Here is a 15,263-nt window from a genome sequence, read left to right on the forward strand (position 1 = left end):
CAGGTTCGAGCCCTGGTCTGGGAAGATCCCACATGCCGCGGAGCAACTAGGCCTGTGAGCCACAACTACTGAGCCTGCACGTCTGGAGCCTGTGCTCCACAACAAGAGAGGCCGTGACAGTGAGAGGCCCATGCACCGCGATGAAGAGTGGCCCCTGCTCACCACAACTAGAGAAAGCCCATGCACAGAAACGAAGACCCAACACAGCCAATAAATAAATAAATAAATAAAATTTTAAAAATAAATTTAATGTTGGTATGTTTCAATCTGAGTAATTCCCAAGACTTCTTACCCATTGGACAACTGCAGGGTTGTTTCAGTCTCAAAAATGCCCTTTATTACAAAATACATTTAAAGTGAGCTTAGCAGCAATCAATACATGTATCCTTAGCCTTTGTCTACTTGGAAAAATCAATTGGGTTGAAAAGATGGAGTATTAATGTGCAAAGGAACTGTACATACATTATACAGTGATAGGTTTCTGTTGTATGACTGAGTGCAAAATAAGGCAAGGGGGCTTCCCTGGTGGCGCAGTGGTTGAGAGTCCGCCTGCCGATGCAGGGGACACGGGTTCGTGCCCCGGTCCAGGAAGATCCCACATGCCGCGGAGCGGCTGGGCCCGTGAGCCATGGCCGCTGAGCCTGCGCGTCCAGAGCCTGTGCTCTGCAACGGGAGAGGCCACAACGGTGAGAGGCCCGCATACCGCAAAAAAAAAAAAAAAAAAAAAAAGACTAGAAGTTATTCTAAAACACAGTGAGGACGTTAGTGTGGAGGATAGAAGAGCTGCAATCGTGGAATCTTGATAAATGGTAGAATTCCCACTTATGGGAAAAGAAACCAAGAGTCAGCCAAAAGTAGACATTTTGTCAAAAAGTAAAGGAAGCAGAATCTTAGAAGTGGGGTATCCAAAGCTATGTTCGGAATGGATATAATCAGCCACGAATTAAGGGTAAAAAGATAACTTTAAGAACATGGTTGAAACTCACTGACAAAAGTGAACTTCAAGCAAAAAGGGATTAAAGGATCAGGCGATGAGTACGAGGGGTCGGTGCAGGGAGAATGGAGCAGCAGCTCACGGAAGCTTATCCTTTAAGGATGGGGAGACCCGAGCACTTCTGTAGATTGAAGCAAGGAGCCAATCAGGCTAGACAGGTTACAAATGAAATTCAGAGAGAACAATAATAACCTGAGTTCCTAGGGGAGGTCTTCTTTTCTTTTTTCTTTTGGTGTGACACCCTGACTGACCACCTTGAGTACAATCAGACTTAGGAGGCACTACTTTCATCATGGGCTGGCAAACTTTTCTTTACGCCTCGTGGGCAAGAGGCAAAATTAAGGAGGTTATGCACATATTTACATACCATTTAAAACGTTAAAAAAAAAATCCAGTTTGCAGGTCATAGGCCCTAGTTTTGCTCAGCCAATTTAAACCTGGGTCCTTGGACTTGAGATGTTTTGAAATTTATTTTTCTTGTCCAAGAAAATATCATGTTTCAATACCTCAGATTGAATCACATAAAATCAAATTACAACTAAAGAAAAGATGCTAATCCCAAGGCCAGTGCAGACGGTCCAGTTCATACCCGAGTATGCGCCCAACCCAACCCAACCCAACCAGGGGAAGTCCCCGCTCAGCAAAGCAAGACACACACTGCTTTTCGTGGGAGGGTCTTTCAACGTGGTCAGTGCTATTTACCCACAGAGGTCAAACCTTCAAGGGCTTAGGTGTCAGCCCCCTTTTCTGTCCTCTCTGTGTCAGAGTCTTTGTCTCCCGTGTGGCCGAATGGAGCTGCCTACGTGGCTGTGGCTATTTGAGAAAAGCAGAAAAGTTGGTTAAAGGGGAATTGATGCACAAGAGTGAAAATTTTCCATAACCCTATACACAGCTTTAATTTATTTTCAATTACACAAGATTATATTTACTTTATTACAATTGCACAATATTATGAAATTATAAAAATTCAAACAATCTAGATGATGCCAACGACTCTCATGCCGTCTTCTTGGCCCCCACTCCCCGCGCAGCCCTCAGTGTGATGACTGTATTTTCCCAGTTTATTCTAAGAATTTATATACGTGCTTGGACTTACAGAAATATATAGATTTGTACTGTTCTCCACAAATCTTATGTGATTTGTTATTTTCTTAAACAATATAAGCTGGTGATGATTTAACCTCAGAACATGGGTCTTATTCTTTTAAACTGCTGCACAGGATCACGTAGTGTGTATGTCCATGATTTATATATTCTCCTACCTAGCCATTTCTAATTTTTCACTACTACAAACTATGCTGTCCTTAAGGTCCCTGACATGCCTTCTTGTCCATCCTCCCAGAAGCACTGACTAAAACAGCTCAGTTTCCCATACTTTTATTGACAATTTGTAATTTATATCTTTATTTTCTAATTAACCAAGGTTATTTAAAGTTATGATGAGTTTTTTTGCATCCTATATTTTGGTTATTTACTTCTCATTGTGTACAGTGAATGTTGCCTGTAAGTCTGTCTTTTTGGAGTTTGTAGAAGTTTCCTTTGTGGCAAAATTCTAGATTAGACAATTCATTTGCATTTGAAAAGAAAAAGTTTCCTCTCTCTCTCTCTCTCTATATATCAAACTTGTTAATTATGCTACCCAATCCCTCTCTATCTGTTCTTACCATTTCCTACTTGGCTTGTTGATTTCTAAGTCAGAGGCTGTGATTATGGCTTTGTCAATGTTTTCACTGTATTTTTATTTTTTGTTTTGTTGTATATAGTTCCTAACCATGTTGTTAGAGACATAAACTTCATGATTATTGGAACTTCTTGGTGAAGTTTTCCTGTTTTATTATGAGATATCCTTTTTTTGTCCTTTAAAATTATTTTTGCCTTTAATTCAGCTTTTTTTAAAAAAATAAATTATTTATTTTTGGCTGCGTTGGGTTTTCATTGCTGCGTCCTGGCTTTCTCTAGTTGCGGCGAGCGGGGGCTACTCTTCATTGTGGTGCACGGGCTTCTCATTGCAGTGGCTTCTCTTGTTGCAGAGCACGGGCTCTAGGCACGCGGGCTTCAGTAGTTGTGGCTCATGGGCTCTAGAGTGCAGGCTCAGTAGTTGCAGCACACAGGCTTAGTTGCTCCGTGGCAATGTGTCCCCTGCATTGGCAGGCGGATTCTTAACCACTGCGCCACCAGGGAAGCCCCTAATTCAGTTTTGATTGCTGTTCCTGCTTTCCTTTTAGTAGCATTTGTATGGTCTTTTTCCTTCTCTTTATCTCAGCTTTCCTGTGCTGCTTTTTTTAGGTGTTTCTAATGTTATGTAGCTGGGATTTAAATTTTCCTTTTGTGCCATCTTGACATCTTTTATTTCGAACAGGTGAGTTTAACCCATTTATACCTATAAGTCCTACTATGTTTGGCTATATTCCTGCCTTATTTTGTTTTACACTTCCCATGATTTCTTTGGAAAAAAAAAAGTTTTGTAAAGTTAGGTTTTTTCCCCTGTATAATGTGAGCTATCCATACAAGCGATGGCAAGTCAAACATCCTACAGCCACACCCACTCAGCTCTGCAGCCTGCTTGTCTTCCTTCCTACCTTAGGGTGGCTTTTTGATGGCTGTGATGGAGATGATTTTTTTTTGGTGGGGGGGTATTTCCGTAATTCCCTTTTCAGTACTTTTCTCATCCCTCTACTGCAGTGGTCCCCAGCCTTTTTGGCACCAGGGACTGGTTTTGTGGAAGACAGTTTTTCCACGGACGTGGGGTAGGGGCATGGTTTCAGGATGATTCGAGTGCATTACATTTACTGTGCACTTTATTTCTATTATTACATTGTAATATATAATGAAACAATTATACAACTCACCATAATACTGACAGGAGGTGGAGCTCAGGCGGTAGTGTGAGCAATGGGGAGTGGCTATAAATACAGATGAAGCTTTGCTCGCTCACCTGCCTTTCCCCCCCTGCTGTGCGGCCCTGTTCCTAACAGACCAAGGACCGGTATCAGTCCATGGCCCAGGGGTTGGGGACCCCTGCTCTACTGCATCTTCCTACTGCCCTATCCACCTACTCTCCCATTCTTTCTCTGAGAACACAGCTGATCCCACCACATCTATTTATTTCTTTTACAGGCCATGTTCTCAGCTAGCTTCTCTGCTTTAAAAGATCTGAAACAATCCTGAAGAATTATTAGCTAATAAAGGGCTAGTTGGCGGTGGCATTTTACCAGAAGACTCCTGAAAATTAACAAACCTTAAAGACCCAAAGGAATGAATCTGGGAGGGCCTTCATCAGCCAGACTGCCCAAGTTTGAATCACTTCTGTCATGTATCAATAAGCAATTTATTTCTCTCTTCATGCCTCAGTCTCCTTGCCTTTACAATAGGCTAACAAGAGCACCTACTCTATAGGGCTGTGAGTTACTATGTGTCAAGAGCATAGAATAATGGCTGGCACATGATAAGAGCTCAAGAGAGCTTAGCACTATTTTTATCATTCTAACAGATCTAAAGAAATACTTTTGCATAAGGTTGGCCTTGGTGGTTTTCTATGTGTGAAGATACACCAATGAGAACAGAAGAAAGACACCTGACATAAATACATTTCGATAAGAATCTGGTCTTACTCATCTTTGCATGGCAGCTTGGAGCCCATGGCACCTTGGGCCCCTGCTCGGCGCAGGTCACTGAATGACTGCTCGGCACAGGTCACTGAATGACAAATGAAAACAGGGACTAACACCTAGATTTCTAAAATAATGTAGGAAATAATGGAGAACAGATAGGCTGAAATCTCCTATAAGGTTAGACAATAGCGTATTACTGAGTAAAAGGTTCAACGATATAAAATTTCCAGAAGTACTACTATAAACATGGGCATAAATATCATCTAGATAAGAGCTATACTGTGAAGAGGTGACCTCTCTATCGAAGAGCTGCTTATTTTGTTTTTTAAAAAAGGGAGTCCCTCTGGTAAAATTTTATTTAGCATCAAGAATTTAAAGTTAAATTATAAGACCTCTTCCCTGAAAACAAACAAAATTGGTTTACATGAGAGTCAAGCTATCAGCCTGGTAAACAGAGGTGTTGTGTCTATCTTGCAGGAAGGTTACACTATTTTCTTACTTCTTCTGTATGTATAACAAACAATTTTGCTTTATTAGAGTAGCAAAAGTCTCCAGTTAGTGCTTTATTTTTTCATTCTCCATAGAATACTGATTTTGTAACACTGATTACAGTCTGATATGTACCATTACAACAAAAGTTTCACTTTATGAAAGATCAGCAAAAATACATCAGCAAGGATATAACTAGTGCATTTACTAAAACACATCATAATCATAAAACCAAGTGATCACACACAATAATCTTTACATTTGACATACCAGCTACATCCTAGGAGAGCCAGTGTGTTTGGCAGGTGATTGATATATGTAAGTAACGACACTGATCAATCTTAACACTTCTGAAATGTTAATTCTTTATCAGTTAAACCTAAAATAAATCAATAGAGTATTGAACAAGTATTGAACAAGTATAACAAGGATGAAATCCAAAATCTGTTGAACAGAGACAGCAGTAGACAGTAGGAAGAGCATTGAATTGGGACCTAGTACATTTGGATCCTTGTCTTATCTTTGGCCTTGGATGACCTTGGGCAAGTATTCTGGGTTACATGAATCCTTCACTCTTAAATGAGAGAGTTGGCTGGATGGTTCTCTAAACTCTTTCTAGATTTAGCTTTCCATAATTCTAAAATCTTTGACACCAATTCATTTTTGTGTTGTAAAGTGAAATGTCTAACAATACTACCTTGGCAGTTGGGTTGAGTCCAGCTCTGCCACACAAATACGACTTGTTGCTTGTGTTCAAGTCTCTTCCTTCTGAGCCCCGTGACAGCCCTATCCTCAAATTAACGAACAGTAATGACAGGCTTCAGGAGGTAAACAAGCTCGTCCTCCACTAGACACAAACTCAAGACCCCCAAAGTCATGGTTATTAAGAGAAGCTATAATGGAAGAACTATGGGGACAACCCACAACATCCTCTTTGGTAAACGGCACAATAACACAATTCAGTAATAGAAGGCAGGTACAGATATTAATTACAGTACATAATTAATTTTCAACTGTTATTTGTGAACCTGCACAAAAAATATACACACAATTAGAACTGTATCAATATGAACTATAAATTCAAGGTCTAGATGTACATGGGAGCCTCTCTCATGCTACTAACCTGAAAGAGGCTTGTTGTAGTTTCACGTGTTTGTAACTCTACAGGAGGAAGCTGGGATTCTTTTTACTAACCGTTGGCTTCTATTCCGTTACCTGAAAAGCCCACCTCTCTCGCATAATCACAGAAATTAAAGATGTCCAAGCCCCCCTTTAGGGCATTTCCTCCATCCCCTACTTTCCTTATCAGATTACTGTCTTTTTGTTCTAAAACACTGAATGACTGGCTTCCATCAGCCCTATCTGAAAATCAAGTAGACTTTCTCTCTTTTGACCTAAGGTCTAAATTTGTCCGTACTTCTTCCTAATATTCTAATGTAATTCCTATCTCAATCGTATTTACAAAATTCTGAATATTTAACTATGGTATCCATTATAGAAATTAACCCAATTCAATGAACATGAATGCGCAAAGCAAAATTACTTTGAAAATGTCAAGTTTTCTTAATAAGCATTATCCTTTCATTAAAGTACTAAAGTGCTTCCCTTTTGACAGCAGTGATTACTTTAAGCAACTGTTGAAACATTTTCCAACACCTCTAACCCATGCCCCCTTCCAGAAAGTATAAAACACTCACCTTTCACTGTCCTCCTCCCTCCTGAGGGGACTGAGGACCTGTACCCTACAAGGTCTCTCTGATTGAGAATCCCTGATACTGAAGAAATGGCATCGCCAGCCGTCTATTATGTTGAGCTTTGCCTTTCCATAATTTGACTGTAAAACAACAGATTTATTTTTGCCTTCCCAGAAATGTCATTTTTTCTATTACCAAATATGCTTTTTGAACTCCACAGCTCCCTTCTATCCCTCATTCCTTACAAGATTTTAATACACTTCTTTATGGGGACATCTCCTCTTGAGAATCACTGAACCAAAATATAATTTCTGAATTACTATTCATGATAAAGCTCAATAACTAAGTTTGAGAAAACAGTATTCAATTTAAAGACAGAAAAAAATAGATATTACAATATTGAGTATATTCTAATTATTAAACAAAATTATTTAAATTTCATACTTGAAAACTAATGTAGAGACTTGTTTTTCAAATGATCTACTGGGGCTTCCCTGGTGGCGCAGTGGTTGAGAGTCCGTCTGCCGATGCAGGGGACACGGGTTCGTGCCCCGGTCCGGGAAGATCCCACATGCCGCGGAGCGGCTGGGCCTGTGAGCCATGGCCGCTGAGCCTGCGCATCCGGAGCCTGTGCTCCGCAACAGGAGAGGCCACACAACAGTGAGAGGCCCACGTACCGCAAAAAAAAAAAAAAAAAAAAAGATCTACTGAAACCATAATGAAATGCACCTTTCATACCATAATGAAATGCACCTTTCATACTGGTCAATTATAGTAGCAAATTATATTGCTTTCCTTTGTTGAAATGCTTTCTTTGATTATATAAACTACAGAGTTATACCCTCCATTTTCCACTCATTTTCAGATATTCAGAACTAAAACTTTTAGATTTTTCTAAATAAATTTTTATCAGTTGCTACCTAGTTTAGCAACTTAGAATCAAATCTATTTCTTCTATAGAATTGCCAACTATCACAAACGTCTCTCTGACTGATGCACAATGACAGGGATATAAAATACCCATGTCTGCAAGAAATACTTATATTGTCTTTATTTTTCCAAATTCCAATACAGTGAAATTCTATATACCCTGAAGCTAAAATGATAATGCACATAGAGTTTTAAAAATAGTTTTGGAGAAAATATGGATGTATTTCTTCCCAAAATTTAAAAATGATTTTCTGCACCTAAGTTAAGCAGATTGGAAAGAGGAGACAGGAAAGGTCTACCTCCAGATCCAAGGTGAAGGGCCTAAATAAAATCATTCAATGCAGCCCCCAACAAGGCACAATAGTTTAAAATTTTACACCAGTGACACCAGGGAGGGGTCCTACTCCCGTGGCTGTCAGTATTCTGAATCTATGCGCTTTGCAATGGTGTTCAGCTGCATATTTGAAGTTCCTTCATATATTGTACCTTAAACAAAGGGGAGAAAAGGAACAATTAGGAGTGGAGATGTGGTTAAGAGTCTATACAAGAAACAGCTCTGCAAACATTACCTCTGCATTTACTGTAAAACTTTACCAGGAATACTGTCCAATGTCCCCTGAATATGGTACTATTTGACAAGGTAATTCTGCCTAAGAGATAACAATTTTCTATTTGGTTTACAGATTTCCAGAATCAGTATTAAACAGCTGGAAGTTTTTTGTTCCTAAACTATCAACACACGAGCCTGGATGGTTCCTCAGGAACAGGCAGCTTTCATAACTGCTGTTCCTATTTTCCCACCTGGCAGTGGAGCAGCGGAATGCTCAGGCTTGGGCAGGCACTTAGTGTCTAAAACTAGAACTGAGCTCCAAGCAACAGCATTAAACTAATAGAAAATATTAACATTTTTAGTAAAAGAAAAATTAAGACAGTAGATTTTGTTGTGGTTTCACTGAAAGGCCTTCAGAGGCCTTGGGGCATTTAAAAAGGAAATTTGATGTTTTAAAATATATATATATAAATCTATTTTTTTGAAGGAAGAAGTAGGGGAAAACAACCCAGCCACAAGAAAAGGAGAGCCAATAAACATAATAACTGAAGAGATTAAAATTGCCTTTGCCTACGTACCAGTAGTTAAAAAAATCAAACAGATACAACAGCCTACAGAGTCAAAACAAAATAAATGTAAAAACTCTGTTTACCAATCTTCGCATCTCGGAAGTATTTTTCCATGGGGTAATTTTTGGTGTAGCCTACTCCTCCCATCCAGTCGATACATTTGCCAGTTATTAGGCCCGCAATCTACCAAAAAGCAGCAGCAAATCACATGTTGAAGCCACATAACTTATGCATTACAAACACTCTTGTAGAATATTCTTAGTAACGTGGATTCACTGTTATTGGCAGTTGGAAGGATTGAAGTCATTTTATAAATTAGCATTTCTCCTTAGTCCCATTCTCTATACATACCATTTATGTAAAATACCCTATTAGTTCACAAAACTCTTATTTTCTTAAGAAAATTAGGGTATTTGTTTAGACTCATACTTGTTACTCAGCAAATGTTAATCAAGGGCCTTCTTATGTCACCCACTCTGCCAGCCACAATGGTGAGGGGTGGCCAGTCACTCACTGCCCTTTTGGTCCTGCTAGTCATTCAGAGAGACAGAGATTGAATAGCAATCACCGAAACTGAAAAACTGTATGGGGCAAGAGAAGAGCCTGCTAGGGAAGCTGCCGTGACTTAGATGGAGGATAGGTGAGGAAATTACAGCCTCGCTGAGAACTAAAGGATGAGTTAGGGGACATTTCAAGCTGAGGAATGACACGTGGAAAGGCTCCAAGGGGAAAATGGGTTCGTCAGCCTCAAGGGCCTGAGGACCAATGGGCTGGGATCGGGGTGACCTGTAAAAAGGGAATGGGGTGCAGGCGGGCCGCACACAATGGTGAGCAGTTTGAATAACGTACTGGCCCCCAAAGATGTCCACAGGAGAATCCCCAGAAAGTGTAAATGTTCATCACCTACATGGCATAGAGACTTGCAGGTGTGATTAAGTTAAGAACCTTGAGATGGGGTGATGATCCCAGACTATCTGGGCCGGTCTCATGTAATCCCAAGGGTCCTTATAAAGGAAAGAGGGAGGCAGAGAAGACGATGTAACCACGGAAACAGAAAGCAGTCAGATCTGAACACCCTACACTGTTGGCTCTGAAGATGGAGGGAGGGGCTATGAGTCCAAGAAACAGAGTTGGCTCTAGAAGCTGGAAAAGAAAAGAAAATGGATTCTCCCCTAGAGCCTCCAGAAAGGCAGCTCTGCTGACATGTTAATTTTATCCCAGTGAGACTCATTTCAGACGTCTCACCTCCAGAGCTGTGACATAATAGAATTGTACTGTCTTAGGCCACTACATTTTTGGTATTTGTTAAAAGTAGCAATAGGAACAAATAAAAAGGCCCCATTTGTTGTGAGGAGCCACTGAAGGGTTTAAAGCTGGAGCGTGGCATGGCCTCATGGACACCTTGAAAAGGGACACTGGATGGGAGAAAGCAACAGGGGAAAACAAGAGGCTAGAAGGTGAGTCCAGTGGTTTGATAAAGAAACGGCACAGCTTGGACTAGACAGGTGGCAGTACGAAGGGAGAGAAAAACAAATTCAAGAAATATTTAGGGGGCTTCCCTGGTGGCGCAGTGGTTGACAGTCCGCCTGCCGATGCAGGGGACACGGGTTCGTGCCCCAGTCCGGGAATATCCCATATGCCACGGAGCAGCTGGGCCCATGAGCCATGCCGCTGAGCCTGCACGTCCGGCTCCACAACAGGAGAGGCCACAACAGTGAGAGGCCCGTGTACCGCAAAAAAAAAAAAAAAAAAAAAGAAATATTTAGGGGGTTGAATCCTCAAAACTGAGGATGGATTCAACTGGGGGATGAGGGAAAGGAGGGTGTCAAGCGGACTCAGGTTTGCGACTGGGGTCGGGGGGAGGTGGGTAGGTAAAGCAGAAGCAGGATCTATTAGTCTGGAACTCAGAAGGGAGGCTGAGGCAGAAGATTAAATCTGGGGGCTGAAGATGTTAAATAAATATTTGAAGCCAGGGAATGACTAAGACGTACTGCCGAAGCTGGGAGAGAGCAGCCCAGTGATGAGGCTAAGTTTCCACCAAAGTCCGGTGTGTTACACGTAGAATGCATATGCATGAGCGGGAAGGATCAACACAGGGACAGTCCCTTCTTGGGCATTCTTATTTCACATTATCTCCAGGGCATTCACTTCGTCCCAACCATCGTTCAGCTGAGGTTCATCCAGGGATTTATGGTGGGCCTTCTACCTGAACTGGGTGCCTCGGTTTCCATCTAAGAGCCTATGAAAACATGGAGACCTCACAGAATCAAAGCACCTCCCTATGGCAGCTTTGCTTTTTTGCATTTCTGGTGTAGAAACTAGAAAGTTCATGTTACTTTACTTGAAAAACAAATGCATAACCAACATTTCTAAATGAAGAGGTTAATAAATAAATATCTTTAAAAAATAAAAAGACTGACTTTTTTTTCTTTTACCTCTGATGCATAGTACTTGGCCATAGATGATTCTTTAATGAATGGCCTTCCAGCTTCTAAAAGCCTTGCAGCGTTGTATGTGAGTAATCTTGCAGCTTCTAGCTGGGTGGCCATGTGAGCCACTTGGTGCTGGAGCCCCTGTAACATTCAGGCCCAAGGTAGAGAACTGTGATTTCCGAAAACAGCTCATTGTCGAAGTCCTGCCTGGATGTGGAACACTGACAGATCCAAAATATACCCGTCCAAAAATTCACATTCATTTCGCAAGAATAGTTTAAAATCTGCAATCTAAAATAAACCACTACAGGGACCTCCCTGGCGGTCCAGAGGTTAAGACTCTGTGCTCCCAACACAGGGGGCCCGGGTTTGATCCCTGGTCGGGGAACTAAGATCCCACATGCCGCAACTTCTGAGCTGGCGCGCCGCAACAAAGACCCCGCGCAGCCACAATAAATGAGTGAATGAATGAATAAATAAATAAATAATAAAATAAACCACTACGTGTATTGCTTCTTTAAAAAATTTCAAAGTTCAGGTAATTGTTAACTGCCAAGATTTAAATAATAAATGATCACAAAATTAGGTTTAAAAATTTGACTTATTTTTAATAATGTGTCAAACACTTGAAACATTTACCTGATTCTGAATCACTCTATACGGTACAGAGTGTTATCTTTATTTTACAGATGAGGCAGTTGAGGTTTGGAGAGGTGGGGTAACTAAAGCTAGTAATAGTAAGACAAAGAACCAGGATTTGAACCCAGGAAGTCTGACTACAGACCCCATGCCCTGGAACTCTGAAGCAGTGAGGAGGCAGCTCCCAAGTGCTCACCAAGGTATCCTGAATCATGCCATAGCCAGGCCTCAAGGATTACTGCTCTGCCCTTGGAGAAGGTCAAGGTAGGCACAAGTATATGCACCAAGATCTATTCCTTCCTCTCTGTGCCTCTCCCATTAAAATCCCCGAGGGGATTCCCTTACAGCTTTGTAACGAAGCTCTTCATTAATGGGAAGAGGGAGAGCACGGCACTGTAGAAAGATGGTAATAATTATATACCTGAAAATCAAATATTCTTTTGCCAAATTGTTCCCTTTCTTTAATATATGGAATAGTGTGGTCAAAACATCCTTGAGCCAGTCCCAGCATCTGTTAAAAAAAAAAAAATCAGAATTTCTTATTTTTTATAAGTTTATGCTCTTAATTATTCAAGTTATGAAGTTATGAAGTTATTCAAGTTATGAATGCTTTTTACAGGCAAATTGAAAAGTTGGGGTAGGGAAAGGACTAGAGATACCGAGATGGTGAGGTCTAATGTTAATGACCTTCATCCACTGCATTTATAGAACTTAAGTTCTAGTAATTGGGAGAAATTTTTTTTTTTTTTTTTTGCGGTACGCGGGCCTCTCACTGTTATGGCCTCTCCCGTTGCGGAGCACAGGCTCCGGACGCGCAGGCTCAGTGGCCATGGCTCACGGGCCCAGCCGCTCCGCGGCATGTGGGATCTTCCCGGACCGGGGCACGAACCCGTGTCCCCTGCTTCGGCAGGTGGACTCTCAACCACTGCGCCACTGGGGAAGCCCTGGGAGAAAATGTGAGTAATTTCCTGTGAAGAAGAGCACATTTGATTCCAGGAGTTAATCTCCTGGTGTGGCTGTGCTCATGCACCCAGGTTACTTTTTGGGATTCTTCTCCCTTAGGCTTGAGTCTCCAGGCACAAAGTGAGCCTCAGAAATTTTGCTCAAAGACTGGCCTCAAAGACTGTAGAGTAGCTGCCTCTAGTCCTTCTAGAAGTCAAATGTGCAAGGTCACTTCTGGTCTTCTTTTGTATATGATCAGGATTAACAAGAGCTTTGGTGGGTAGGGCATCAGAACATAAAAGAGCAGGGTTTCTCAACCCTGGCAGCACATGAGAATCATCTCGGGGAGCTCAATAATGGGGGTGGTGGGGGTGGCGGTGGTGAGTGTGGCCTAAACACCAGCATTCTAAAAACTCTTTAATGTTTTAATGCACAGCTAGAGCTGAGGATAACTGCACAGAGGAGCTGGTAAAAACATCAGTTTATACATTTCAAGAACTAATCAGGATGTGGTGACAGTTTTAGCTGGACTGTCTCATTGCAAACTAACCTCCGTAACAATTGAATGACTCAACCTTAGAAATTGTTTCTAAATTCTAACATTAAATCACTATCTAATTACAGATGGCCAAGAGGCACATGAAAAGCTGCTCAACATCACTAATGCAAATCAAAACTACAATGAGGGATCACCTCACACTGGTTGGAATGGGCATCATCAGAAAATCTACAAACAACAAATGCTGGAGAGGGTGTGGAGAAAAGGGAATCCTCTTGCACTGTTGGTGGGAATGTAAATTGATACAGCCACTATGGAGAACAGTAGGGATGTTCCTTAGAAAACTAAAAATAGAATTACCATATGACCCAGCAATCCCACACCTGGGCATATACCCAGAGAAAACCATAATTCAAAAAGACACATGCACCCCATGTTCATTGCAGCACTACTTACAATAGCCAGGTCATGGAAGCAACCTAAATGCCCATCGACAGACGAATGGATAAAGAAGTTGTGGTACATATATACAATGGAATATTACTCAGCCATAAAAAGGAACGAAATTGGGTCATTTGTAGAGAGATGGATGGATCTAGAGACTGTCATACAGAGTGAAGTAAGTCAGAAAGAGAAAAACAAATATTGTACATTAACATATATATGTGGAATCTAGAAAAATGGTACCGATGAACTGGTTTGCAAGGCAGAAACAGAGACACAGATGTATGTAGAGAACAAACGTAAGGACAACAAGGGTGGAAAGGGGAGGGTGGTGGTGGGATGAATTGAGAGATTGGGATTGACATGTATATACTAATATGTATAAAATAGATAACTAATAAAAAAAATCACTATCTAATTATGCCAAACCATGTAGGTTTTAGAAAAAGGAAAAGAAAAATCAATAGTTAAAGCTTTTGGGGGAAATGCCCACAAACTTATCAATATTTCATTAGTGTTCATTCAAATTTTCCTTTAGCCTTTTATTTTGAACTTTCTGGAGAATGGAATATTACACTAAAAATTAAAGGACAAAATCCAAACCAAACCAAAACAAAACCCCAAAAGTAAATTAAGGTGAGACAGCGACTCACTGCACTTTTGGCTATGAGAGAAGATGATGTCATTAAACCCTTATAACTAAAGTTTACAATATGCCAACAATATGGTATATCGACACAAAAACCGTAATTATCAGTTGTCAATCAAAACAGGCTTTTCCAAAACAGTGTAAAATGTTTTCACTATAAATACTGAAAAACTAAATTCTTTACAACTACAGAGTCTTGAGGTTGGATGCCTCCAGTTCACTGTTACATGTGCCTCTTTCTCCAAAAAGTATCCACAGTATTAACCAGGAAATAATAACTACCAGACCTCACCTTTTTCTCTCTTTTTTTCTGACCTTAACTTTTAACTAGGTTATAAGATAACTTGGAGTAATTAGACTAAAGCCCAGACTGTGCATTTACTGCCAGACATCTACATTATTTACAGGTCTGTGAATAAAGAAATCCAGCGATGTAGTTTTTAATGTCATATCTGATGAAGTTGAATCACAGAAAAACTTTAAAAAGATTATCTAGTTTTGTGGGAAACATGGGTTAAGTTCTGATCTGAGAATACTTTGCTAGCAAATTAACAGCAGCAGCAAAAAAAAAACAAAAACAAAACTAGAGTACAATTACAATTTAAATACTCCAAAGAGCTAATATATGCACCATCTTCAAAATCTAAAAGCTGTAAGTTTTTGAATTTTGGATACTCATTGATTAAAAATAAATACATTACAAAAATGAAATAATTCATAATAAAACCAAAGACTTTATTCATTTTGTGATTCTAGGAAATAACTGCTATCACCTAACAGAAAAATTTAATATGCTATAAGGGCAAATTTGGTAAGAAATT

General features: G+C 40.5%; 1 protein-coding gene across 6 annotated transcripts in view; it reads right to left on the reverse strand.

Annotated features, from left to right (window-relative positions):
- Positions 1–743: 743 nt before the first annotated feature.
- Positions 744–15,263, reverse strand: part of ACADSB (acyl-CoA dehydrogenase short/branched chain) — a 42,764-nt gene continuing 28,244 nt past the window's right edge. For 2 of the 6 annotated variants that reach the window (XM_060286387.2, XM_030831969.2), the window contains 4 exons: positions 12,330–12,419; positions 11,273–11,410; positions 8,921–9,020; positions 1,821–8,204 (listed from right to left, as the gene is read on the reverse strand). In XM_060286387.2, coding sequence (XP_060142370.1) covers positions 8,134–8,204; positions 8,921–9,020; positions 11,273–11,410; positions 12,330–12,419 — 399 coding nt within the window. In that variant the 3' untranslated portion in view covers positions 1,821–8,133. The other 4 variants (XM_060286388.2, XM_060286386.1, XR_004034183.2 and 1 more) reach the window with 3 other exon arrangements.

The sequence above is a fragment of the Globicephala melas genome, chromosome 16 (assembly GCF_963455315.2).
Source record: "Globicephala melas chromosome 16, mGloMel1.2, whole genome shotgun sequence".
NCBI classification, from domain to species: Eukaryota; Metazoa; Chordata; class Mammalia; order Artiodactyla; family Delphinidae; genus Globicephala; species Globicephala melas.